Raw genomic sequence first — 27,948 nt, forward strand, 5'->3', positions numbered from 1 at the left:
ATGACTACGAATTGAGAATAAAAATTTTAAACGACTTCAGAATAGAAAAAGTACTTACAAAATGAATGTTTTCTTTGGTGCAAAAAATAGCTGAATGTCACAGAGCTTTTACGAATATTTACCTACCTTTTGACTTTTTTGATGGCAGCCAAGAAAGGGCGCTACAAAAAATAACCTGGGGCGAAGCAGCCAAAAATAATCCTTAAAGGCTTTCTATTGCGTCCATCCGAGCGAAAAAGGGTTTTGTGGTAGTCTGGCACTTTACAGCTCGTATTACGTTCACATGAAATATGTGCTTACATGATGAGAATAATAAATAAAGGATGAGCTCGAAACAATATGCACTTGTGACTGCACCTGCTTGCGTCATGAGACTGCAGACTGAAAGAGAATAAGCACAAAACGCGTGGGAGGATGACGTTTGTTCAAACTGCTGCCGCTCTTATAACCACCCACGCAGGATTACGTTTACACAGGAATATCAAAATTGCACAAACTTTAATTAAAATTGTTTGCTTTGAAAAAACAATCTCTTATTCTTTTTTGTAATAAGATTGTCTCGAAAGATTACAATGATATGTAATTGCTTTTTGTAAAGTCAGTTTCTGTTGTTATACCTACAACGATTACACATAGACCTATACAATTTACTAATTTAATGCATATTTGCACGTCTAAGAAATCTAAGTAAGTTTGTTGTAGATTTTAGATGAGATTTTACCTATGTAATATAAGTAATTCGTGTCCGCAAAGTGGGTTTATTAGGAGCTAATACGCCGATCCCTGCTTCTGACACCGCAGTTACGGCTCTCGGATCACTTCGGTTTAATCGCACCCGGGGGATGATAGCCTCTAGTTTACGAGCTCTATCTAAAACCGATGGAATTACCACCAATGAGGGAGCTCCAGTTCGAAACCAATAAAGTGTGAAATATACACGGGAAGAGAGGCGCTCTGTCGCTGGTCCAAGGACGCAGAGCTGTACGCCCTTGGATAATAATCAAGGACGATTGGCGAGGTCATTGATCTGTCTCACGTAACGCCTCCACTCGACACAGAGACTTTTAGATAAAGGAAAATATTTTTTCATAATATGTAGGTATTCGAATGTCCAAGTTTGATATATTGTCGTCTGGGGCAGAAGGTTTACGGAGATCGGTTAACGATATTATAAGCTGACACATGTCTAATAAAATTGAACATAATATTGATAAATTGCTGAACCGCATAGTTACGTGACTGACGCCTTTTGATACGAACTTACATTATTAAATTAAATGATATGTAAAGGTCATTGAACTGGAAACTTCAGTGCTAGTTTCCAAGTTGCAACCGTGCTAGATGAATGGCGATAAATTAAAAATTCAAAACAAAGCGGGGCGGCACGTAGGCGGGCGTGCGGTTCGCTCGCTTCTGGCGGAGGGCGGGCGGCGATCGAAGAGCGCGCGCGGCGCGGGCGGCGGCGGCGGCGGAGCGGGCGGTAACGATCGCGGCCGCAGTCTTCCAGCGAGCGCGGCGCGAGATGAGCGACGTCGGCACGCTCGCCGCCATGGACGCGTTCGCCGGCGGCGCCAGACGGCGGCCCGCGCGCCTGCCGCCGCCGCCGCCCTTCGTGCCGCCGCCGCCGCCGCAGCGCCACGACCAATACTACGTGCGCCGCAAGTCCCCCGTCCCGCGGCACCAACACAACCTCACGCTGTTCGCGCGCAACAACGGTACCCCTGATGCACTTGCACCCGCTGCAGCGGCCGTTCGCCCCGCACTCGCATACGCAATGTCAATGTCACGCCACCAGCCACGCTCCATCACCGCGTTCGCTCATCTCTCTCATTTTATGTTCGCAACTTCTCTCTATTGCTAAAACTTGTAAGTCTTCAAACTTCTCTTCATAACTTAAGTTTGGCTTATTTTAAAGCTCTTTATGTATGACGAATTTGACAGACTGAACTCTATTTTCTACATTAAACTTTTTAATATTTATGCATTTAAGACAGGAACTGACGTTTTTATGACCGTCACCTCCAAATGGTAGTTAAACGTTCACACATCAAAGCAGATAATATTTTAGCATGCACTGATTCAGAATAGTACGTATTTCTATCGTAACTCGCATAGTTATTTCGTTTACTATATCACACTGGGCATTCACCAGATTAGTTATGTAATATGAACAACAATAATAATATTGTATGCTTTTGATTTTGTTGATTAATGTTTCTTCTGCCTAAAACTTAAAAAAAAGAGAAATCCTGTAGAAATATGTTTCAAATTGACCTGAAAACCTAGTTCGGTGACTGCTGAAAATAATTCACAATTTATTTTTCATCGTACAATTCCTTAGGCACCAATTGGCTTTTATGAAATTCTTTGCAAAAATACGTACCATTCAATATATTTTATTCTTATCTCTCGTTCAGGCGTCCTCGTTTCATTTAGGTACCTGTTAATTATTAATACTGTTCGAAGTTTGAAACCATTTTCACGTCGACATGGAATACTCAACGAAGATATTATCTTATCATAAATAATTCATCGCCAGCTGTTTCCCACGAAAGGCGTTTAACCCTACTCTATTTTGCCCTTATCGTTTGGGCGAAAAGTTTTAAGCTTGGAAAACAATAAGTCAGCAGAAAATGTTACAGTAAATAAAAATACGTACCACGCGCATTATATGTTGATGAATCATGGCGCCGTTAAATATAAGTAGGTAATTGGTTAAAGTATAACGTGGTTTACGTTTATCCAATTTGTTGTAAGCTGACTGCAATAACGTATTTATGCCATTACTTATGTCTGTATACACCAACAAAAGAGTGTTATTATAGTTATAATTGTTACTTTACATGAGTATATTGCTGCAGTCTAGCATTAATATTTTGCAAGTTCTAGCCCGCAGATTTTATACTCCTACTTTATTATAGTTCGGCCATAACAGCTGCAATGCAGAAAGATCGCACGCTCAACAAGTACAGTCGAGTCCCGTCCAAATAAACTCTTATACAGCAGTAATTGCGCGAGCGACTTCATTTGATCCCCTCTTTTACTTGTATAACAATAACTCCCACAAATGTTAAATTTTATTCATAATCTTTTAATTAAACGTAGGTAAGTACTTATTATTAATTTAAATTCGAAAGGAAACCAATTAAGAATAATTAATATTTCTTTTACTTTAATTACAATATTTATTCAATTGTGTTAAATAGAAAAATATTTTTTTCTCTCCATTTACCTATTTGAAACTGAAGTATTCCTGAATAAATTGTTGATTACAATAACATTGAACACCTGCGTAAAAAGTAATTTATTAAAATAACATTAAAGGGAAAGTGGGAAATTTAGGATTCTGTTTGGTTTCGTGAAAATAACAAATTCAGCGGGACCCGGGGTGCGGTAAGGATTATCCGCCCACGCCTTTCATAACTCCAGCATAATGTATCACCGAGCTCCTTGTGTGCACTACATTGTGCTCAAGTTCACAAGTTTACTTAACAAGTTATTCACTTACATTTTCCTACTGGGACCCACGAGTTGTTTCTGATACATAAATTAATTATTGCCGCAACACAACTCGCTTTGTTCACTCAAACTTCAACATTAGATTACTTAGTGAGACAGTAGCTTCCAAGAGAGACTATTAATTTTGTAGCGACCGTCCTGACGTGATGGACTGGATGGACATTGATAAATAACTTAAAAAGACTCTAAGTTCTTTAATTGCCTAAGCAATTCAGCAAGATAGAGTACAAACGGAAAGCTAATATTATCTGAATTTATTACTTATCGCGCATTTATAGAGCTATAAACGAGTCAGTGGCGCTCCATTGATGTCTTTTATTTCATCGCGAATTGAGAAGCGTCAGGATGAGCGGATGTTTGCGAGGAAGCCGGGGTGCGCGCACGCACGTCGTCAATAAATTACGGCGAGAAGGCGCCGGCGGCGGCAGCGTCGCGCGGCCTTGCGCTACTATTTGCGGCTTGCTTATGCGACGGTGTCGTTCTAAGTGCTGCGCCATTTTAATTGCCCTCATGAACGTCCATCACCAACATTCCAAACAATAATTGAGATCATCCGGCGCTAAACGGCCTCGAGTGAAATTTTTACCAGAAGAAAAGCGCGTTCTTTAAGAATGAAGCGTACACGCAGAACAAATTTCGATTATTATCAAAGCCCAATTTGATAAGATTGTTCAATATTTGCCCGTAGACGCGTATATACTTACAATTACTCACATAATAAACTAATAATAAATTGACATAATCTTCGTAAGTTTGACTAATTGCTTAATTCTACGATGTTAGTATAGAGATCTCTTATATCATGATACGATTATAAGCATGTGAACAATTTTGCAATAGAAACTGTTGGTACTTTACATTGTAACATATTTTAGAAAAAGTCTGAAACAGACAGAAACATGATGCAGAATATGTGTTCATACAGCTCTTTACAGTTTAATGAAAGCTCCGGTAATCCGGGGAATGTGGAAGGCTGCGCCCCGGCAGAACTGTCCGTGTCGCGGTCGCGCCCTTGACCCGCCGCTTCCGGTGCACCTCCCGGCTCCCGACTCCCGGCACCCTGCCTCCGCCACCATCCTCCACGCTTTGTTCTAACTTTCTGTACCCTTCCGATGGTCACGTTGTCTGATCGCTCTCATTTCATTATCTTGTTTCACTTCCATTACTGAGGGAAAACAAATTTCAAATGGTTTACAGTTTTCTCTTTGTAAAATTTCTGCTCATTCTTATGCTTTAGAAGTATTTAGAAGTTACTTACAACTCGTACGGTCACGAGCATTAATATGTATACACTTTGGTACCATGTCACATTAACTTTTTTGACAAATTGAACTGTAAGTCTCACTAAATGTCAAATATGTTAGTGCGACAGAGTCCTAAAGTGGGTACATTATATTGCTCATGACTGTACATAGCGAGTAAGTCGGTTGATGTCACTACTATCACCATGAGTAATTTAGATTAAATAAATAGAGCAAACGTCTCATCCACTTTCCTTCCTGTCACTTAATTTATCTTTGATGTCTTATTTTATTACTAAGTGTAAGGTTTCACCGCGCTTTATATTCGCCAGTGCCCAGCGTTTCTAGGGCAAGGATGACCGACGAGACACTTGAGATATTTCTGGCCAACCGCTATGTTTGATTCACTGTTTTCTAAATAAATCACCAGATTAATTAGGTCGATCTGGCCTTTAGCTTCGAATACCGATCGGTTTGCAACACGAAGCGGAGTCACGTGAAATACAAGTGCTAGCTGGCTTATTCCAATATGTTTTCAAGTAATGAATGATAAATACGGCACTAAATTGTATTTCATTGTGTTAGTTTGTACTTTACTTGAAACACTTATACGTCGATGCGAGCTCAAAACGCAAAACGCCCATTAGTCGAATGTAATGAATCATGTTTGTATTGGATCGTAACAATAACACAGTGCAGCGTTTACGTTGTGAATTGTAAAGAACACGTGTTGTAGCTGCTAGCTGGAGCTAATCGCACGTTTATGACAGGTGTGTTCACTTTTACTATTGTTTGTGAAACCGTTTTTGCGGATTTTTCTATTTTTAGTTTTACCTCTATGCAGTTTTGACATATATACCAGAGCGATTCATTGATATCTGTTCATTGATTTAAGTTTTCAATGCCGGCAGTCACGATCATGAAACATGCGTGTAAAGCGTTTGGAAAGCATTCGAGTGAAATGGCGACGCCGTCAAACTGAGAGCTGTAGAGTTATTGTTCTATTAACTGGCGATGTTTTCGCTCGCCCGCCCACGTGCCTTTCGTCACTGTCGCAAACTTGTCGCGAATGTTTTCTCGCACGCAAATACTTACCGATTCTCACGAGCTATAATGTTCCGCGACCTACTTTACTCGCTTCACTAATTTCATTGTCATTTTTTCTCTTCGTTATCTCATATTTTTTTGACCATTAGTTATCCTAAATGACACGTCACATCCATTAAATATTCTATTACAAGAAAAGCGCGTGTGTCAAACCGGCGCTGGGGGATTTATCGAGCAGCGACCTCATGTAATCAGAAAAGGTCTTTTGAAATGATTTATCGAGTTATACTTGGAAAACACTCTCACTTATATGAGAAATTATAATTGCCCTATTATATTTTACAATAGATGCTGCGCAGGTACTTAGGATTTATACCTTCGCTATGTAACGTCATGTTAAATAAGTTTTGTACAGAGAGAGGTAAAGGTAATCCGGTCCCTTTGAAGTGGCAACACACGTCCGCTCGTCTTGTGGTAAATATTTGCCCTCTCCGAAAGATTCCTTACTAAAGTAATAATTCTGTGACAAAAACACCTCGAGCCAGTATAAATGTGTATGGGTAATGATTCCCAAAACACTGATATTAGGTAGATAACATATGTAAACAGGCCAAATACCTGATGCGTCAGTGATGTTTTTGGTTTTTGTCGCACTCGATTTATTTTTATCGGGATTTGTTTCTGTGGCTCGTGTCGCAAATGACGAGAAGCAAACGCGTATATAGCTCAGTTAAGATATAGTGTAATACCTACTTATTTCTCGAAATTAAAATTGACTATTTGCAAAGAGCTGTTTGTACGTATTTATTTTCACGTTGCGTGAACTATCAATAGATATCTTACTCCTACTCAATTTCTCAAAATGAAAGCGGAACGTCATCGCGTGGTAATAAAAACAGGAGAGATCTGAATCGTAGCAAATTAGTGTACGATTATCATTTTACCAGTAGTGTATAAAAAGCGGAAATAATCGGGAAGGCGAGTGGGCGCGTGTCACAGTGTCGATGTCGGCGTGTTCATCTCGTAGCGTACTCTTGACATTGTGCGCCGGCTATTAATGGTGCTCTATCCTTCGCGTTATTGGCATAACTCGCTCGTTACGTCATCACGCACACTTCCACGGCCTTCTAGCAAAACATAACCGATGATTTACAACTCGCTTTGAAAATTTTAATTACCTATAATTTTTCTGTCGCTAATGACTTTTCTCTCCGCTACAATGTTTATGTAACTTTTCAGTTTAAAAACTTCGTTAGGTACGGCATTTACGGCAAAACTCGAGTACTGCGCGCTTTTAATTAAGCAGTTCGATCAATGCTTAGTAGTCTGCGTAGATACCTAATTTAATTGAATACAACGAGGAATCTGATTAGGAAGGTCAATAGGAAGTATCGGCAGCGGAAGGCCACGTGCCGGAGGCTGTCATTATGTAACGCTGCAGCAAGGGACGTCCTCAGCGACTGTGGTCCGGCCAAGGGCGATCGCATCGATCGCGGCCCCGCCCGCGCCCGCGCACCTCGCGCCCGACCGCTTCAGCCTGTTGAATAAACACCGCAAAACCAACCCGCGCCTATATAACCACTATGATAATTTATTACCAAAGTCAACACGACCCACTTAAGATTTCTTTGTACAGCCTCCCTTCAGACCTGAATCACTCTTATACTCGATTGAATGAGCGAATTTTTGGTTATGTTATTCTTTTGGTGATCTTATCGAGCGTTTTCGAGTACTGAAACGTATGAATAACATTTATTTTCAGAGGCAATGAGCGGTGAGCTATCAAAAGTCGGCTGTATAAAGATTTTTTTTCTGGGTCAGCTATCATAAAACATACGAGTACAACATCGAATAATGTACAGAAAAATTGTAAAACCTTGGCAGAGCAAAAAACTGGAGAAAAATTACAGAAGAATAATAAGAATTTGCCCTGCTTACAGCAATTTAAAACCGCAGTCTCCCGCAGGGCAGAACGGAAAGTCAGCAGTTATACACTCCATATTTTCCGCTTGAAGTGTTCTCTGTGAAATAGTTCGAAGTTCCACCTCAACAGGAATTGTTTGAACTAAGTACCAAGCAGTCATTTTGTAACTAAAATTGCTTGATTTTAGGCCCTGGCATGACATGATGTGTTATGTGCCTATTTGGTTATATTGAACACGATAAGCCGCAATTTGTTCTTTGATAACATACAAAATACCTATTTTAAACCACACGAACCTTTCTTCGAATATGTAAAGTAGGGTAAAGTTAAAATCGTTTTAGGTTCTTGTAAGTATGTCTCTAAGAGCTTTTGTAGGTAATCTGTGTCACAATTTTCTTTGAGTAATCGAAATAGTGGGTCATGAAAATGGCAAGCCTGGTACCGCCAGGTGCTACACTAGTATTGCTTCAGGCGCCTGGCGCGATTGAGCCATTGTTTATGTATGAGGAATCCGCCTGTTGTTACAGACATACGTGCCTCACTTAGATATTAGCTACAAATATTAACTTGTATGAGTTTATTGGATTTTCTTGTAGGTAATATTAGTATACACCTACAGTAACCGTAGGTACATATAACGACCGATCGAATCGTCCTTGTTGATTTCCCGCCACGTCCCTATCGAGCCAGCAAAATTAAATACAAACACTCACCAAGTTTCCCGACTCTCATCTGATTTACTTTGCTGTTAATCACCGAACGTACTGGCAACACAACGATAATAACCTAACGATGATAACGATTTATTTAGATAAGCGAATATTGAAAAAATGAGTTTACGCTGCACATCCCCGGTGCGCAGGGTGCGGGCCAGCCCCAGCAGAGTCCTGAGCGTGTTTGCGAGTAGGTTTGACTGTCATGTACATGCGCCATTGTTGTATGATGAATTTACTGACTAGCAAAAACTACTAATGATCTGACGTTTTATTATAATTAATTTTGTAATTATTAATTTTCAAAATTAAATTGTTAATTAATATTCTTATAACTAAAGGTATACATTATAGTTAAGTAAGTACCTTTCGTATAAGCTTAATTGATATGTCCTTGATCTTATGGTATGAGATACGGAGCGGATTTTTTTCATTGGAATGTGACCATAATTGATGTGCGTATGTTTATGTTCCACATGGACGGTCCAGAACTCGAGTATCAAGTGTGGTTTCAAACTGTCCACTAATTGCGGACGGAAACCGCAGGCAAAAATTTCTCAAGAAAATTCCGCCCAACCGATGTCGGATCTTCTAATGAGGTTGAAGAATATCCAGATAGAATTACGATTATTTTTATCCATGTCCGGATACACATTTTTTTCCAATGATGTACCAACAAATTAAAGGTTCTTGGAATTTGTCAAAGAAGCTACATACAAATAAATTGAATCCCGACATTTTTTCTGTTTCAATGCGCGATTGTATTGGCTCCATTCAGGTAGACGAGACGCGAACGCAAGTCCCGATATAAAAATATAATACTATACACTATTGACGCCCCCACACAAAGCTATCAATTTCGTTCACGTGAGTCGGAAATAGTGATAGAAGTAAAAGTGGGACGGAGTTGCAACGTTGAGCGATTGAAGTTAGCATAAAGCGAGAGCGACATTGACAGATAACACCCATCAGGAATGACTCGAAATCCAAATGTTCATGCATGACCCAGTGACCTTAGATCCTGGATGCATTAAACAGTTCCATACGGCCAAGGCCGAGGTGCCGCGGTGAATGGAGGCGCGTGCTAGCCCGTCACCCGTCTATCACTATTATTAGAACCCGACGTCGCTCTGACGTGATACATCATCGCTTCCCGCATGCTTGCCGCGTTTTTTCAACCCGCGTAATCTCCAGATGACCGCCGGGAAACGTAACGCTATGCAACATTCACATTTTCTAGCAGTTTTTGTCGCGCGTGCGTCGGTGATTCATGTCTACTATCAGCAAAGTTAATGACTATTTTGAAACTGATTGCTTTGCAGCGGAAGTAAAAAATGGTTAAGCTTATATGAGCAGATTGTAATGAATTTTGATAAATTGCGCATGGGATCTGCGTTCATAAAAAAATACACATTATACTAACAGCTTACAAGAAAAATATTTACTCAGACTTTCATTCATTTTTCATCATAACATAATGTATAATGTTTCACGTGCATTAATTTGTCTAACTTCATAAATTCTAACAGTGTTACACGTAGGAATAGTTTTCGATCAAAAATCCATTAGGTTTTCTAGTCTAGCCGCAAGTGTAAACAAATACCGCACACGTAATAATACCTCGTTTTGTCGAATTTCACTAAGAATAGCCACGAATGGATTGTGTTTAGTCAACACATTCTTGCGTTAATTTGGGAAGTGTTCCTAGAATAGATTCAATAACCAGTAGTTGGAATTTAATTCTTACGTGAATTATGTTTTGTTTCCAGAACCAAAGAAAGACAAATTGGAGAACGGTGGGGAGCTAGCACGGCCGGAGCGACCCAACTCGTTGACGGCTGGTGGCAAGCTGCCGCGGCGGATATGTTAGTATCTACGCTTATTACTCATCAATCATATTTCCATCGAATCCATTACCTACCCTACATTATCACGGCTACGCTACGCCACCATAAATCTATATATTACATGCTTATGAGCTTGGCGCGTTAGTGACTCTATTATATATTTTGTTCAGGGTATTTCGCGAAATATCAATATACTGACTGAGCTTTCACTATCCGTTATGTTATTCGTAATTAAAACATTTTTATGGTTTAAATCTGGAAATAAAACAACCTAAATTATATAAAGCGCGTGGGCCGTGCGCTGGGTAATCACATCGTGAGCCCTTTGCGTAGTACAATTACGCAATTTTTATCTCTGCCTTTCTTCTACAGCAAATTAAAACGCTGACTCCGTAATGGTCCGGAGCCTATCATCCAATTATGCTAATAGGCCTGTTACCAGAACGCTGGATAAGCCCACTGAAAATTAAAATCTCCTTTGTTGAATCTCAACTTGATCAAAATCGACTTGTGTCAAAGTTGAAAAATTTCATTAGCTTAGGGGCGGCAATGGAGTTTACCTAAGTCTTACCTGATATTACAACGTCAGGAACTCATCTCGTACATTTCACAAATTTTCATATGTACAAGTTTAAACGAGCTTTGCTTGTAATTTTCCAAAGTTCATGCAAACTTGTCGTAGATTTTGTGAGAAATTATCATAATTTCTTCACTTTCATAGTAGTCACACATTACCTAAAAATAAATGTTTTGATTTATTCAGCGCTTGTGCCTGTTGTAATTTTGCCACGGTTTGTATTTTAGCAGTTTTCATTTGAATTTGACAATAAATCTTCTAAAAGAAGCCACTTAGAAGGATATAGAGTGAGATTGATAACAATGATGTATATAAAAAAAGACAAAATAAGCATACAAAACATCTCGACTCGACGCTTGGCACACTCTTCTATACGTCACGCTGCGTAACGATATTCAAATCGATATATGTTTTCCTTTGTGGCCTGGCTTACGTGTGGGACGTATCGAACTACGAGAACAAATTATCGTTTTTTTCCTCTTTTCATCATAGTAAGATACTTAGTACTACGTGTGTGGTGTATCGACGAAAGAAAATAATCAGATTTTCCACTTTCTTTAACCGCGTTCAATATTAGGACATTCGGATTCTTATTGGACATTTTGGACATATCGGTAGTTTTTGGCATAACGAGGTGATATAAATGAAGTTATACGAGAATGTTCCCTTTTAGTTGACTAACTATAAACGGTCGGACTATCCAAAATGATCCCTAACGTTCGCATGAAATCAACGTCAGCAATATTCTAGATATGATTTTGTACTGAGTCATAGTGGCCTTTGCTTCAGAGAGTTTCTCTGCCAAGTGACTTGAATGTCTTTAGATATATCGACAGTGGTGATCAAGTCAGACATCGCCTTACTTACCCCTTGGTAAATCCTCGCGAATACACCACGCGGTATGGCAAACGTTTCACTACAAATAGCAAGTCAAAAGACCAGACATTCGTATTGTCTTTTGTCAAAAGTGGGTCGGTTTAACATTTACAAATTAGCATCTTACGTCATTGTCTTTATGTAGATATAATCGGGCCCTGTGAAAACGAGATAAACGCTAGAGATGACGAATTAATAAATTAACACTTTGTTTGCACCATAATACACGATGATGTCTTAGCTTTAAGAGGTATCTATAACCTGTCCCTATATTAGCCAAGTAGACTCCTCGTCAAGGGTATAGACATTCCCAGTCGTAATTTGCAGACATATTTATTTATGTATGGTATTATTTATAGTGCCCAGCTATGTGGAGGTGGGAGACGGTGGTGGGGAGGAGCAGCTGGTGTTGTCGGAGCTGCCGGAGCCGCCGATCGCGGTGTCGGAGATCGGGCCCATCCCGCCGCCGCCCATGTTCAGCTCGCCCTCCCCCACCCGCCACCACCACCAGCCGCACCAGAACCAGTACCAGCACCAGCATCAGCATCAACACCAACACCCCATGCATCAACAGCACCAACTTTCTGACTGTAAGTTTGGGCGAATGTCAGCAAAATGGACCGAGAATGAAGTGTTTTTTTTTTGAGTCGGATGTATGTTTGCAATGAAAGCACCTAGTTTATAGAGAGTGAAAGAGTTTACCCTGTTTAGGTGTTTATTACTTTTTTATGTACAAACGGTATCATTAAACAGAATTGGTATGGGTCGATGCTAGGAAACTAAAAGTATGGGTAAACCAAACAAACAGTACAGTTTGTGCTAAAATTGTGCCCATTGCTGTGCTCTATCAGCCGAAGAGGAGGACGACCAAGACGAAGATGAGTTGGAACCTATAGCGGATACGACGCGGGTGGAGGAGATTCCGCCTAAGGAGCCCATATTCAACGCGGTGCCGCTCAAGTCCGCGCTGAAGAAGCGGCCGGCGCCGCAGGCTTCGCCCGCCGGCACACCGCTTGCTCCGCGCCAGGACCACCACCACGCCAGCTTCAAGTCAGTATAACTACAGCTCTAGATCCCCTAGACATACGTCTGTTAGGACGTCCCAAGGCAATAACATCATCTCTAGGTTAGCCATCGAGCATTACGTTCCTTACCCTGTGCTTGACGAGAAGATCCTGGCTGTACGAGTAGCGTAGCGCTATCGCTTTTACAGAATACGAAACTACAGTCACACTAGACACAAAATTGTCCGAATAATACTCTTATTTGTTTAATTAATCCATGTTGAATGTGGGCGTGATTGTGAAATTGTCCGTTTATTTCCATCATGCGCCGCCGGGCAGACGGCCGCCGCCCAAACCGAGGATCCGCATATGGTAACAGTCTCACAGTTGTCAATGTTGTCGACCGCCATCTTGCAGAGGCCTCCCGACGGTCCGCTTGCCTTCAGACATGCATCGTGCATCGCACGCTTCCGACTATCATCTCTGTCTTGATGTTCTCTTCCATGTGTCTTAACGCTCCGTCACTACACGACACCGACACCGTGTTGTACACGCGACTTTATATTGTTATAACTACTAACACGAGCGATGTTCCACCTAACACCATTATGGACACCGAACTCACGTAAACACGTCACTGTGGTGGCTCCGTCCGAGTAACTAACGCAAGGAATGACCAAACTACTGTCTCGGTGCTCATGAATCATTTATTAATTGTGTTACCTCATACGAATGGTATTCATATTTATGTCTTGGAAATGATTTAATACAATCTGCCTCTATCGTTAGTGATCTATGTTGCATGTAAATGTACTCGTATTGTTTAGCGAAAACAAGTTAGAATATTTCTGTTTTCAAAATTTTATTTACTTTTATTTCCATTATGACAAAATTGCATTTAGTTGTTATCTGTTTGCATCGTTTCCTTAGTTTAACGAGCATTCTTTCTGAGTAGATGTTTACTTATGTTATGCGGGGTAAAACCCGTGTCGGATGGCGCAGCGCACTTTGTGTCACGTGTCAAAACCGTCGCTGACTCGTTTAATGTTCATTATTGTTTTAGAAATTGGGGATTGTTTTTAATATAATATTATACGTGTACAGTACTCGGCCGGTGCGGCTGGGTAACACGTGCGAGAACAAGGAGAACGCGCGGCCGTGGGAGGAACACCACGAGTACGCGAGCGAGTCGGAGCGCGTGGCCGCCAAGCTGGCGCGCAAGGAGAGCCTCAACATCAAACTGGCGCTCCGGCCTGACCGGCAAGAGCTCATTAACAGGTAACCTACCGATATACCACCAGCTTTGTATTGTACAGACAAAACCCTAAAATAATAATGTATCCTTCTTAATATGCTCTTATTATTAGTAGTAGTTCAGAACTGGATGGTGTAGTACTCGTATAAAGGAAAATAATCTTAGATGTATTTTATGGTGATAACAACTCGTTTCGGAATACTTCCAGCCAGATGTTCACAAAATAAAGTACAATTTGCTAACAAAGAAAATACATATTTTCACGGTAGAAAGAACTATATCTAAACGAGAGACTTGGACCGGGAAAATGGTTCAATATGTGTGTGGCACCAGTAATGTTTGAGCACCCTCACGTCCGCAGGATGTTACCCCCGGTTACCCAACCCCCGGCCGCTCGCAAGCAGCCATTCGCGCCACACGGGTACAATCAGGTTTTATCCATGGTAACGTGGAATACTTTTCGCTCGCTGTGTGAAATAAACAATCGTACGCTCGTAAAATTATATAACTAAACCTTGAATGGCACGCCATGTTGTACATGTTGGCATCACAACATATCAAATGTAATAATTTGGCAACAACCGCCACGATCAACTGTAAATTAATATGTCAATTTTAAATCGGTCACTGTTATATTTTAATGATTTGGTGTTGCATGAGTTGTGATGTATTCTAATCATAGCGGTTCATTACTATGGATTTGAGATTTAGATTGAAGTGTTTGTCAAATATGAAGACTGATGGACGTCTCTAGTTCTGTATTGACAATTAAATACATCTGAATGTCTCATCCTAACATCCGCTACATTGTTTTGAAGTTGTATCAATTGTATATGAAATAGAGTGAGCTCGTTTCACATATTGCCGGAATGGGAGCTTTCCATATGTACACATTTTGGCTATTATTAATCACTCAAAGGTAACAATAGAAGCCTTGAGACTTGCGCGCCTAGGAGGATATATTCAACTAACTTTGGAAACTTAGAACAGTTTGATATAGAGAGGTTAAATGGAATATTGAACATTGTTCGATAGGGTAATGAAGAAGTTTGCGGGAGTAGTTAACAAGTGTTGCGCGGTGTAAGCGGGCGCGCTCGCGGGCCGGGTGCCGGCGGTCGCCTGGGAGGGATATTTTAGCACCACTATAGTATCGATAGTTTATTTCTTCCTACTTCTCGCAATGCTCTTGGCACTGACATTGTTGGTGCACTCGAGCTATTGACATTGAGGTGACTAATATTTCCACGTGACTTTTGCACTCCGTTTGAAACATCTGTTTAATTTTCGACATCATGTTGATATGCGCGGTTCTCAACAAAATTTTATACGCGTTGAAAGAATCTGTCAAGTGGAATCCTTTGTTAACCTTAATTAATTAACCTGTCTATTCTGGATGCCCCTTGGGTCCGAGCCAAGCGTTTATGTTAATCCGTCCATTATGATAACATTCGCAGTGTCATATAGTATACGCTTTGGCAAATTTTGTATCGGCGACGACCGGTTGGCAGCGTGCGCGCAAGTGGGGCGAGCATTTTATTGTTAGAGTACTGTAAGAAAGTTACGTCAGTTTGAACCGATCTTAATCTAGTTCGGTGGGTCTGAATCTTATCAGCTGTTCCGCACTATTCGTTTTGGAAACAATCGTGTTTGAGTTTGAACGCGTAGATTTGACGTTTGACGAAGCCAGCTCGCTCTATAATCACATAGTGCAGGTTTGATTGTTTTATGGTGACATTAGATACTCTAGGCATCGTTTGTATAACTACATAATATAGGGTTCAAACGACTGTAGTTACCGTGAATTACCAGAAAAGCGTTTAATTTTAGAATTCAAAGCCCATCTCAAAGCTCATTACGCGATCAATACTAACATACGGTGCCTGGGCTATTGAAACTATTTGAATGTGGTAACTATGTAAGCATATACTAAGTGTGTTGTGGTGTTGTAGGAACATCCTGGTGGTGCAGAGCGAGCACGAGCGGCAGGAGTCGTGGGAGGCGATCGGCGCGCGCCTCATCCGCCGGCTGTCCATGAGGCCCACGGCGGAGGAGCTGGTCGAGAGGAATATACTCAAAAGTACGTCATAACTTCTTGTGTTTGATACTTGTGCCTATTCGGGCGCACACAAACTTAACCTAATTTAACTAGTGTCGTCCTTTACTTACAACAAGTTCAAGAAAGAGATGGAGTTAGTTTTGCTACTGAATTCAGTTGACCTGTGATTTATTTACGAGTTGAATTTTAAATGTATTCAGAACGATCTTTGTCGTCACATTGGAAGTAACTAAACATTAACAAGAGTTAGCCATACACTAGAATCGTCACTTTAGTTCCGCGCTAACGGTCCAGTGATAATTTTTTTACAATTATTGGATGATCTGCAGTAATATAATCGCTGAATCCTGGCCTTAGGCGAGGGTTGAAAATTTGTTTTGGCCTCTGGGAAAAAGTCACTGAATCCTGGTTTTTTTTGGTGGACTGCTGCACCCGTGTACATTTATATACTGTTTTTTTTTTTAGGTTAAGTAATGAATATACCTATGTTGTTTGTCCAAAATAAACGTTTTTATTATTATTTATGTATGGGTCTTTGGCGGCTCAATAGTAACCCTGACACCAGGGTTGATGAGGCTGGTATTCCACCTCACAACCCACACGATAAGAAGAAGAAGATTATTTATGTGGATTAGTAAAAGGAAGGGATACTTTAACCCCTTTTGTCAATGCAACATTTGGTTTTTGATAAATATTAACATTGAATTGGCGTCTACATTAGTATTCCTAATTATAACTGTGTGGTGTGATTTACAGGTCAGTCCCCCGCGGAGGAGAAGAAGCAGAAAGAAGAGAAGAAGCGGTATCTGCTGCGCAAGCTCAGCTTCCGGCCCACCGTCGACGAGCTCAAGGAGAAGAAGATCATACGCTTCAGCGACTACATTGAAGTCACACAGGTATAAAATTCCACACATATAGAACTTATAACGTAGTGTCACAGGTTCGAATTCGGATCGGGCTCTAAAGAAGAAGAAGAAGAAGAAGAATAAAACTGAGTTCGACTTCATGAGTTTGAATTCATGAATTTGTGCCTAGTTAATAGCAATAGACCCGCCCTCTATTACATGGGACTTAAGCATAGCTGGCGAAGAATAAAGAAGCCGTAGAATAAAGAATCTTCTATCGTGGGTTGTATGGTGAATTACCAACCTCATCGACCCTGGTGTCAGGGTTATTATTGAGCCGCCAAAGGCCCCTGACCTGACTCATATAACGACTATATACTTACATCAGTAAGTAGTAACCGGTACCAACGGCTTAACGTGCCTTCCGAAGCACGGATCATCTTAATTTCGGACAATCGGGTGGTCAGCCTGTAATGTCCTAACCAAACTAGGGATCACAAAGTAATTTTTGTGATATGTTACCACCGGGATTCGAACCCGGGGCCTCCGGATCGTGAGCTCAGCGCTCAAACACTGGACCACAGAGGCCGTTAAATAAAGAATCATATTACGTATAAAACGGAGAGTTCGTCCCGCACCAATTAGTACCGGGGCTGACCTAGATTCACCTCATCCCGTGAGTCTCACTGTTCGGTGTAATACACCAAACACGCGTCTAACGAAAACACGTTATGCGTCGTCAGCACATTGCCGACGCATCGCGATAATTTATATTTTATAATTAGTGCATTTTTCGGCGCGACCGGGTGCATTCGAAACATTTTAACATTATCATTCAACATTTATTCTACTTAAGTAAACATTAATTATCTCCAGAACTGTCTTTTAATAATCAACACTCACTGACAATCCTCACTACTGAGCTAACTGAACACTCACTTTGGTCGAAATAGCCGTAAGTTGTTAAGAAGAAAGGGAGCGTGCGCAGACAGTCTGTCTTGCTCTTATACGGTGTCCTGGCCATACCGCGAAATCTTGGGCCTTTGACATAACGCTGAAAGGTTGAAATTTTCTCAGATACATAGTATTAATTGGACATTACAGGCGCACGACTACGACCGGCGCGCGGACAAACCGTGGACGCGGCTGACGCCGCGGGACAAGGCCGCCATCCGGCGCGAGCTCAACGAGTTCAAGAGCTCCGAGATGGCCGTGCACGAGGAGAGCAAGCACCTCACCAGGTCGGTACACCGTCCACATAAAAATACACATACATAGGTACACGTAACATGCATACATAAACAGCCTATATTCGTCCCAATGCTGGGCACAGGCCTCCCCTCAATCAACCGGAGGGGGTATGGAGCATACTCCACTATGCTGCTCCAGTGCGGGTGGAGCTGTTTTACGGCTAATAGCCTCCGAAGCACATACATAGGTACACATGGGTGAATTTTCGGAAAAGTCCTCCATACGTAATTTCGTTTGCGTTTTTATTGGTCTAACAGAAAACTGGGTGAGGTATGGGTACCAATAAACGACTACGTAGTTGTGAGCTTATGTTATGTTATTATAAGCTTTTTAAAGTGTTGGCTATAAATAAGAGAAAGAGAGAGGAAATATAAAAAACTCAAAACCCACGCAAAATAAATAAACATCTCACTCGAGGTGTATTGTATGATTATTGATAATGCACTTAGCGTCTAATTATTACTGCGTCCCTCACGTAAGATAGGTGATCCACAGTTTATGCCAGCGATTTTGTGGAATTTAATAAATCTAAGTTTATTTTAAGTTATACCTGTCATTTTCTTATCCGCCGAAAACGAAAGGGACGGGAAATCTATAGGCATGAAATGGGTTGAATATCAGCGGGATGCCTATTTTATTCGCCCGGTCTATTCATTCATTCAATCATCCGTCTCTTTCCTTTTCAGCGGATAAGAAAATGACGGGTATAACTTGCGGTAAATTCGGTTAATATGAAAAATAATACAGAGGATGCGGTATCGGTTCAACCAGGCAAAAACAAAGACCTATTATTACAACACGTATCATTTGAATTTATCCGAAACTTTTATTTCGATTACAGTTTCGGGTAGATGTTTATTTCGGATATCCGATATAGATTTCGGATATCAGTTTCGTTTAACCCTTTCACCGCCAAAGTCTGATATATCAGACATTTAAGTTTCGTGCTCTCGCCGCCAAAGTCTGATACATCAGACACGTAGTGATGCAACTAATATCATAATTACTTGTGTGATTGTTCACTGTATTTATAGGCCACTGAGATTTTAATACATTTTAAAATGTTTTATATATAAAAATGAAATAAAACCCATAAAACTTAAAAATAGCTATAGATATATTTCTGAAATGATTTATTTAGTGCAAATTAAAACATCGATATTCAATATTGCCAACACTAGTAAATCAACCATGTTTAATGTCGTGGCGTGTGGTGAACGTTTTTGATCAAAACTCTTGGCGCTGAAAGGGTTAAGGACCTCCATAATATCACTGGTTTATACTTATTTGAATTTTAGTAGATCCATGGTTTTTACTTAAGTAGTGATCCTAGTTCAAAATATTGTAGCTATAATGCCCGACAGAAGTGATGAATGATGATCATATAAATAATTTTAATCCAATAAATTGAAAGAAAAGGCAACCCACCAAAATTTTAATTTAGTGAGCACTGATAAGATTCAGAGTACTAAATTCTTGACGTAATTGGCGAGCATAGAATAAAAATATTAATTTATTTATTCATGCATAACAGGACGTACAAATGAACATCACAAACAATAAAAAAACAAAAGTAAAGGTGAGTTTAGCAGGTGGGTTCTGAACCCATCGTATTCGGTGCTGTGTTAGTCTCACTCACAGTTTCCCGCCAACACTTCCTTGTCGTGTGACCATAGGGCTGCTGGTCTACCCCTGACTGTTTTCCCGCCCTAGCCATGAATGTCGGGAAGTATCGGTGCGTGTATACGAACGTGGTGTCGGTTGTTGCAGGTTCCATCGACCATGACGGCTGTGCCTTACACTCGGACCGGGGAGCAGCTCGCGCGGCCAGTAGCGGGGGCCGCAGCAGCGGGGGCCGCAGCAGCGGGGGCCGCAGTAGCGGGGGCCGCAGTAGCGGGGGCCGCAACGGGCGCCCGCGCGGCCCGCACCTGTGATCTTAAATGTTATTTATATTGACTTCTTCCGCCTCCGGAAGATTCGTATGCAATAACTTACCACAGAGCATCGGTAAAGTGTTGAATATTCTAAAGTTGCTTTATACCGCTGTTTTGACGTTACATTTTGTAAATGCGTACCGTGAGTGCAATCTTGTTTTATAATTTACCTATTATTAACGTAGTTATTGCCGAGTACAATTATGTTTTATGTTAAGTTGATGTATTCTAAGCGTACCTATACATTCTTTTGATTGACCTTCGAGAAAGGTTAGTGATAATGGTTATTGTGGTGGAGATGAAGCTCTGAGCTCCGTTGCGTGAGAGTTATTTTAATTGCGAGTATCCATCATAGTTATCGATTGTAGACATGTGATTTTTCTTATATTGCTAGCTTTTAGCTTCGTAGTCAATAAGCTAGATTCGATTTTAATGTATTTATTTCACTTTATATTACTGTTTTGCGTCACAATTTCGAGTTGATGATAAGTTCACAAGTTATTGATATTATTGACGCAGAATGCATGTAAGTCGTTACGCCTGCGTGGATCATATTACAGTGTCATTATATTTTTATTCTTTTTAACTATATAGTAGCAACTTATATGTATTCTGTATTGACTGCGTGTTTGTTTGCAAGTTTTATCATGATACATTCTTTGAGAGTTAAGTACAGTTAATTCGCACTTATTGTTATACCTCACTTGCTCCTTTTGTAAAATTAAATCAGTGACGTGAAGAGATGCTACCATTGATTGTCACTGTTTGTTTCTACTCAATTCTAACAACTAGTATCTAAATAAAAATCACCAGTTTCTTGGATACCTAAAGTGAAAAGTATGTCACTATGAGTCACGTCATAAATTGTTGATGGTTAAAAGCGTTAAAAGTAAGTAACAACACTAATAATTACATTTGTAATAATAAAATCCAACACGTATATGGGTAACAAAAAAAATATGTCATTTCGAAATAGTTGCAAAAAATCGTAGTTAAAAATTTGTAAAATATGTTTTGTGGTAAGGGAATAGGTGTTATATTGTGTCATTCATACATATACAAGTGAACAATTTTCTGTCTGTTACTACTAGGAGTGCTTCCAAGTTCAAATGCTGTGCAACATAACAATAAAACTTAGCGAGGGTCGCGACCCGTTAGACAATATACTTTTATGGATTCTATTGTAGCATGCACAACTATTGGTTTGCTCAACTTAGACCAGAAACGGTGTAATTTATAAATGAACTACGAGCACTAATATACCACCTATTATCTCTCAACACTAATAATTTAAGTAGTCAAAAACATCCGTATTTTGGCTCGGCGTACTCGAACCTCGAACATTAATTTTGTTTTGTGATAATTTGCTAAGATGAACTGGTCCAGTAATGCAATTCCAAAGTACAGGGAAACACACGGTGATCGTATAACGCACTAATAGTTCTCTGTTGTGATAGACATGAAACGCGCTCAATGGGAATGACTCGAGTATGGTGGCGAGTGTGGGGGCCACAGCCCTGGGGCCTGCTCCCGCGCAGCCCGGTGTGTCCACTGTGCTATGCGCGGTGGATACGTAAGGTCGCGGAAGGTTGCAGCTGATCCTCTCCGACACAGAATGTTACACCCTATTTTATGATTAGAACGATGGTGAGCAAATAGCTAGCAGTTTATTAGTACACAACATTCCCCCGATACTACATTTGACAATCCCCCAAGTTGCGTATACGCCCGTAGATATGTCTGTCCAGCCTGTACGACACGAGCAACCTCGGCGGGAACAACTTGTTAATCATCTTGTCGCTCTAGCCTAGGACTAGCGTAAGTTATTCAAACGTTGAACGAAGTATTGACTAATGGACTAAATATTATCGACTAAGCTCTATACACCTGTAGCCGTTAAATTGTACGCGTTCTGAGATTAAATTACTCGGTATGTAAAATTATTTATTTTATATAATGATGCTAGGATGATAGAGAGCAATAATAAAGAATGGATTTGTTTCGATTGAATGTGAATTATTTGAAGTTTTCGTGTTGAAACATTTTATACATAACTGTATAGGTAACTTCTTCGTAGAATAACTCATAGATAGGAATCAGTTTAATATAATGTAAATCGTTTTATAAAAGCAATGTATTGTTCAGTAGCGGTGCCATTTTGTGTGACGTGCTTTCCAAAGTGAAACAATCTACAAAGTGTGTGTGGCGAGCTCCCGGGACTCGTTGGTTGGTTACAGCGATGCGTCACTCTTACATACACTAGACATTTATACTGTACACCACTACATTTTTATTAACAAAGGTAATATTAATCCCAGCATAATTATCATGTAAGTCAGTGCGTAACCGTACATTGGACCCGATTCCTGCAGACACCTAATTTTATTTTAAGTTATACCCTTCATTTTCTTATCCACCGAAAAGGATAGGGACGGGAGATTGAAACTGTTAAGTTTGAAATGTATGAATAACCCGGGCGAATTATATAGGCATCTCGCTGATATGTAACCTGTTTCACGTGTGCTGTCAGCTTAATTATGTCGGGTTATTGGCTAATATAAAATTTTGGGAGGGTTTTTAAACCTCTGCCTAAAATTGACGTATGTTCCATTTTTATGCCTGTCGTTAACCCGTCCCTTTCTTTTTCAGCGGATAAGAACATTTCAGGTATAACTTAAAATAAAATTATGTGTGTACTGAAATCAGCACCATTATGCGAATAATTATGGATAGCAAGCAACAAAAATGTTAATATAATGGTTATTCTTGAGACCATTCCATTGTAGAGTAATATGGAAGCCAAAATGACGACTTATTTTTCTAAACAATTTTGTTAGATTTGCAATTTAAAATGTTAAGATAAAAGGTAGATGTTTATCGATATTGTAATATGTAATAAGACATTCAGATTTCCAAAGATCTAAGGCTCAACTAAATTCTTTTAGCTAGATAGCGTCGCCATCGTTACAATATGCATGTATGTATACCGCAGCGGCGTGCGCGGCTCCGGCGCATGTCTCGATGGACATCACAAGTGCGTGTGAGCAGCCGAAGGTATCTTACCAACCAACATTGTGATACGAATTTTCTTATTTACAAGTGTATAGTATTATTTAAAGGACATCATTATGTTTATATTTTCATTTTATGCTAATTGGTGCCGAGTAACACATTAGCAGTACAACATTCTTATATTTTTATATGATGGCACGTATTTTGCTTAATATATTTTAATAATTACCAACCCTTAGATACAAACCCTAAAAGTCATTATGATATTACGTTTGAAAAATCGTAATCAGCTTATTATGAGTCAGAAAACAAAATATGAATGAGGAAAGTGTGTAATCGCGCCAATATTTGGGGTCATTAGAATGATGAATTCCTGTTTTATATGAAGTAATTTTTGATAAAGTGAACGTCATCAGTTTTAGTTACGTGCATATAATCATTATATTTGCTTACGCGTATACCAATAGGAGCGTATATAACATGGCAACAAATCTATGTAACGTTATTTAGGGTGATTCTAAAGCAATTATATCGATAAACATTGTTTTGATGATGTCTGTATATAATTTTAATAATGTAAATTATGGAATCTCTTTTATTTCCATCAATATCGCGTATATTTTGTGCTATTACGATCTTTGTATTTGCTATCATCAGTAAAGTTACTTACTGTTGGCTTTTATTTTGAATATTGTGTAAATTATTGATGACATGTTGTAATAAGTATATTTAATGATAGCCATAAAATTACTTGTTTTATATAACATAAGTTTGTAAATACCATGATTATACATTAAGTTTTATACTTCATTGTGTTTGTTTTAACTCCAACCCCGTACTTGTGATGACAATTTTATTTACAAGAAAAAGGAAATAAGGGAATTAGACCAGTGGGTCAACCAAATATCAAGTCAGTATATAAACGTTTTAATTTAATTAACACGACATAACTAGGTATAATGAGTCTTCCTTATAACACATGCGATATACTACAAAACTTAAAGACCTAGTTGCACAACATTTTTAATGAATTGCTAAAATATTTTGATTCCATTCGAGTGGAAAACTTAATATGAGCTTAACTAATTTGAACGACCTCACGCATTCAACCAAACGTTAGTTATCTTGTGATGTGACCATGAGTTCTGTTTTCTATAGAGTGGTATTGGATAAAGATTGTTTTGGAAAAGCAATGAAATATTAATGAAGGCTTTGACCCGAGAAGCTGCTACGGAGGCGACTTTCGATGGCGCTAAACTTATGGCCGTGCGGCTGCGCTGAGAGAAAGTTAACTGTAGTGCGTGCCCGTTACCGGCGCGGGCGCAGCTCAGTCCGCCCCGGCACGGCACACGCGCGACACCGCACTCGCTGCCACGCGCCGCGCACAATGTTTACATTCAATCCAGCGATCCGGCAGATAGATAACAGAAAGCGACAGTGTTAATACGGTGTCTGTACCACGTGAGTAGTGGACTGTGTCGCGGCATATGACAGAGCCAGTGTAGTGTGAACAAAGGTCCTTGCGATGACGTTCTCCGGGAGTGTGAAGGAGAGTAAACCGCGCAGCGTGAGCACCAACAAAACCTGGGAAACAGAGGTGAGTCGCCCCGGTTTCTACCATTGTCTCCACGATGCTAATTTCATCTCGCACGTGTGATACAACGGTTATTGTTTACGGTGAAATGGCTGTTTATCTCATTAGCTGTGCGACAACTGTCTCCCGTTTAATTCGCTTTCTCTCTGATGCTATCGTTTTGCAATGAATAGGTCGATAGAGAGTAGGTGTCAATTAGAATTGGCTAATTGGTTGAATCACTCTTCCGTGTGATGACTGTAACTAAAAGCTGCATAAGATTAGGCTTCGTTCTTTATTAACTTACTGAAGTAAGGACGTTCAATAGGTAGATATATTAAATAAGTACGTTAAAAATACTTACGACTGAAAAATTGCAAAAATAAGTATTTTAAAAATAAACAAATTGTTTTCATACCGAGTTTTATAAAACATCATTTTTAATTAAAACACATAATACCAGGTTCTTACCGCGTTAATCAGGGATATGAGACTCCTCAGTATTCCGTGTTTTAATTATGATAATCGCGTAAACCTCAATAATTCCTAGGTACCTACTTACGTTAATATCTGGGTAATTAGGTGATCAAAACTCGGAGATTTCACACTTTACAGTCAGTTGAGTTGGTAAGTACGCAGGTAACCTGAGCTTCATGTTTCATAAGTAGGTGTAAACCTAGTTATCTATAACCCGTGGATATTGCTGCATCTTCATATATTCCTTCCTTGAAACGTAATTATTGTCTGCACTAAACTTTGCGTCTCGAATAAGCAAAAACTGGACTGGATCGATTTAGGTATGGTCACGACTACTAATATGTATACAACCATGTCACATTAACTTTTCTGAAAAATTAAACCATAAGCCTCATTAAATGATAGTGCGACAGGGTTCTAAAGTGGGTACATGATATTGCTCATGACTGTACGTCGCCCGGCTCCGCATTCGGTCGTGATCAGGAAATTAAAAGCCGTCGTATACATTCGGAGCATGTTCCTGGCCTTGCCTCTCGTATTTGCCGCCTCTCACTCATGGAACCTGCATGTTAAACCGGCGATTTAATACCACGATATGCTTAGAATAAACTGGTTTTTATATCGACGGAACAGGAAACGTCTAACCAACTAAATCAAACGAAGTATGCACTACCACTTTCCAATTCTTACAAAAATGTCGTCAACGATAACTAAAATACTACTACTATAATACTTAGTTAAAAGTTTTTGTTTTTTGTACCGGATCTTGTCCTGGTAGAAATGGAGGGAGGCCTTTGCCCAGCAGTGGGACACTAGGCTTAATAAGAATAAGAAGAAGAACGGATCTTGCATCATGCTTTTGTCACATACACGCTCGGCATAATCAGTTAAACTAGTCAGGTACCGGAAAATGGGTAATTACTGATTTATACCGGTCATTCGGCACGGCAATTGCTGCCTATTTACTTCCAACTTTACACCTTCCACCGACACTCGCTAGTAGCTAGGTACTAGCTAAGCAATAAGTGTTCCCACGGCTATTCAACTGTTTAATTTGCCTGTATTTATTTGTCTGTAAAAGATGTGCATTGCGTGGGCTAAGACAAGAGGTTCATCAATTTGAACCGTCGCACACCTGTCTTGCACCTGCCCACATTGTATTACAAGGAATTACGTAGGTGATACAAAGAGCTTCTGCTTTAAAACCCACGGAAGTCCTAGACCCGCTTTAGGCATCATTTATTTACTTTGTTTACAACCTACGGGCCTTTAAATAATTTGTCAGAAGCTTTTCTACTTATACACTGGCGACTATTAATATCTTACTCGTACATGACAAAACTTTCGAAATACTAGATAAACACTGTGTCCTAAGAGGATGTGCATAACCACTTAGTTTCTTACGACAACTCTCTTAAATTGTTTACTTAATAGGTAAGAAGAATCTGTTATATTACTTAATATGAATTTCAAAATAAGTATTCCCGGGACCAGGATCCGTAAATTTAAGATGTTATTATTGTCACTTGTACAAAATGCAAGTTACCATTATTATGTTTACCAATCCATATAAGAAATAAACAAACCTATAAGTATATATTTCTTTTTCTTATCATGTGGTGGAATACCAACCTCATCAACCCTGGTGTCAAGGTTATTACTGATCGTCTTACTTTCGGACAATCAGGTGATAAGTCTGTAATGTCCTAACCAAACTAGGGATCACAAAGTAATTTTTGTGATATGTCCCCACCGGGAATCGAATCTGGGGCCTCCAGATCGTGAGCCCAACGCTCAACCACCGGACTATGGCGGCTTGGAGGTTCTTACGTACTTAAGTAATTAACTACTTAAACGAAGTAAAGTGCTTGTACCCAATAGGCACCTACGCGGCCTTTAGTCATTAAACTTTTACGAGTCAAAAACGGATTAAGCCATTTTGATTCTTCTGCACTAACTCTAGCATAAAAGAAAAGCTTCGAAGAGCCTGTTTACAGCATAAACAGAAAAACATTTTATAAATTACCTACACATGAATATCCTACCTATCAGGCACACAAAACTCTCATAAATACTCACCGTCACGATTGAAAACGATACCTAATCGACAAATTTTCCAATCAAAGGTTAATCAAATTTAGGCAGCAGCGTGCGAAACACAGAAAGAGTACAATAACCCGTTGGTAATTGAGCTATCTTTGTGTTAGCATTAGTCGAAGAAATGATGCGCAGGCGCCGACACCCGTCGGATCAGCTGTGCGAAGTGTGCCAGTTGGTAACGGCACTGCAGACGTCCGCGATACGGGTCGTTGGTCACCGACTGACCATCTCCGAGACTCCGACGCAAACGGTAGCCGTCCTAGCCTCTTAGCTGTATCTTGGATCTTGATGTACTTCGATACGACGCATAGACACATCCGTGATCAAATAGAGCTTTACTACGTTACTTCCATACTCTCTATAAAAATAAAGAAGGCCTATGCGTACATACCGCGGTCAAATATTGGACTATCATTGTATATTCCTTTCAAAACTTCATATTACGAACACATAATTAAATTCACAATTACGTAGTTCATAATCAGCTCATTAATGAAAAATATTTAGCGCATTGTATTTAGTGCATGAGATCTGGAGATCTAAAAAACTATATCGAAGCAATTCTTCTAAAAATAAAAGTAAGTTCGTAATGAAAACAAATGTCAAATAGCAATATTGTTTTTTTAGATGAATTGCTTTGATATGGCCTTTTTAACCTCTCAGGTCAAGGGCACTCTAAACCGGTGAGCATGCCTGA

The 27,948-nt window shown here is 39.9% G+C and overlaps 2 protein-coding genes across 6 annotated transcripts in view; both read left to right on the forward strand.

Annotated features, from left to right (window-relative positions):
- The window catches only part of LOC126367607 (phosphatase and actin regulator 1), a 58,263-nt gene extending 34,357 nt beyond the window's left edge, over positions 1-23,906 (forward strand). For 4 of the 5 annotated variants that reach the window (XM_050011212.1, XM_050011213.1, XM_050011216.1 and 1 more), the window contains 9 exons: positions 10,214-10,309; positions 12,104-12,334; positions 12,596-12,794; positions 13,088-13,120; positions 13,853-14,026; positions 15,953-16,080; positions 16,816-16,955; positions 18,009-18,145; positions 19,926-23,906. In XM_050011212.1, the coding sequence (XP_049867169.1) occupies positions 10,214-10,309; positions 12,104-12,334; positions 12,596-12,794; positions 13,088-13,120; positions 13,853-14,026; positions 15,953-16,080; positions 16,816-16,955; positions 18,009-18,145; positions 19,926-19,941 (1,154 nt within the window). In that variant the 3' untranslated portion in view covers positions 19,942-23,906. The remainder of the gene's footprint in view (positions 1-10,213; positions 10,310-12,103; positions 12,335-12,595; positions 12,795-13,087; positions 13,121-13,852; positions 14,027-15,952; positions 16,081-16,815; positions 16,956-18,008; positions 18,146-19,925) is intronic. The other variant, XM_050011214.1, reaches the window with a different exon arrangement.
- A 538-nt stretch (positions 23,907-24,444) lies between these two features.
- LOC126367606 (atrial natriuretic peptide-converting enzyme) overlaps positions 24,445-27,948 on the forward strand; it is a 51,981-nt gene continuing 48,477 nt past the window's right edge. Inside the window, exon 1 of the mRNA XM_050011211.1 lies at positions 24,445-24,698. Coding sequence (XP_049867168.1) covers positions 24,627-24,698 — 72 coding nt within the window. The 5' untranslated portion in view covers positions 24,445-24,626. The remainder of the gene's footprint in view (positions 24,699-27,948) is intronic.

Source organism: Pectinophora gossypiella, chromosome 6 (assembly GCF_024362695.1).
Source record: "Pectinophora gossypiella chromosome 6, ilPecGoss1.1, whole genome shotgun sequence".
Classification (NCBI taxonomy): domain Eukaryota; kingdom Metazoa; phylum Arthropoda; class Insecta; order Lepidoptera; family Gelechiidae; genus Pectinophora; species Pectinophora gossypiella.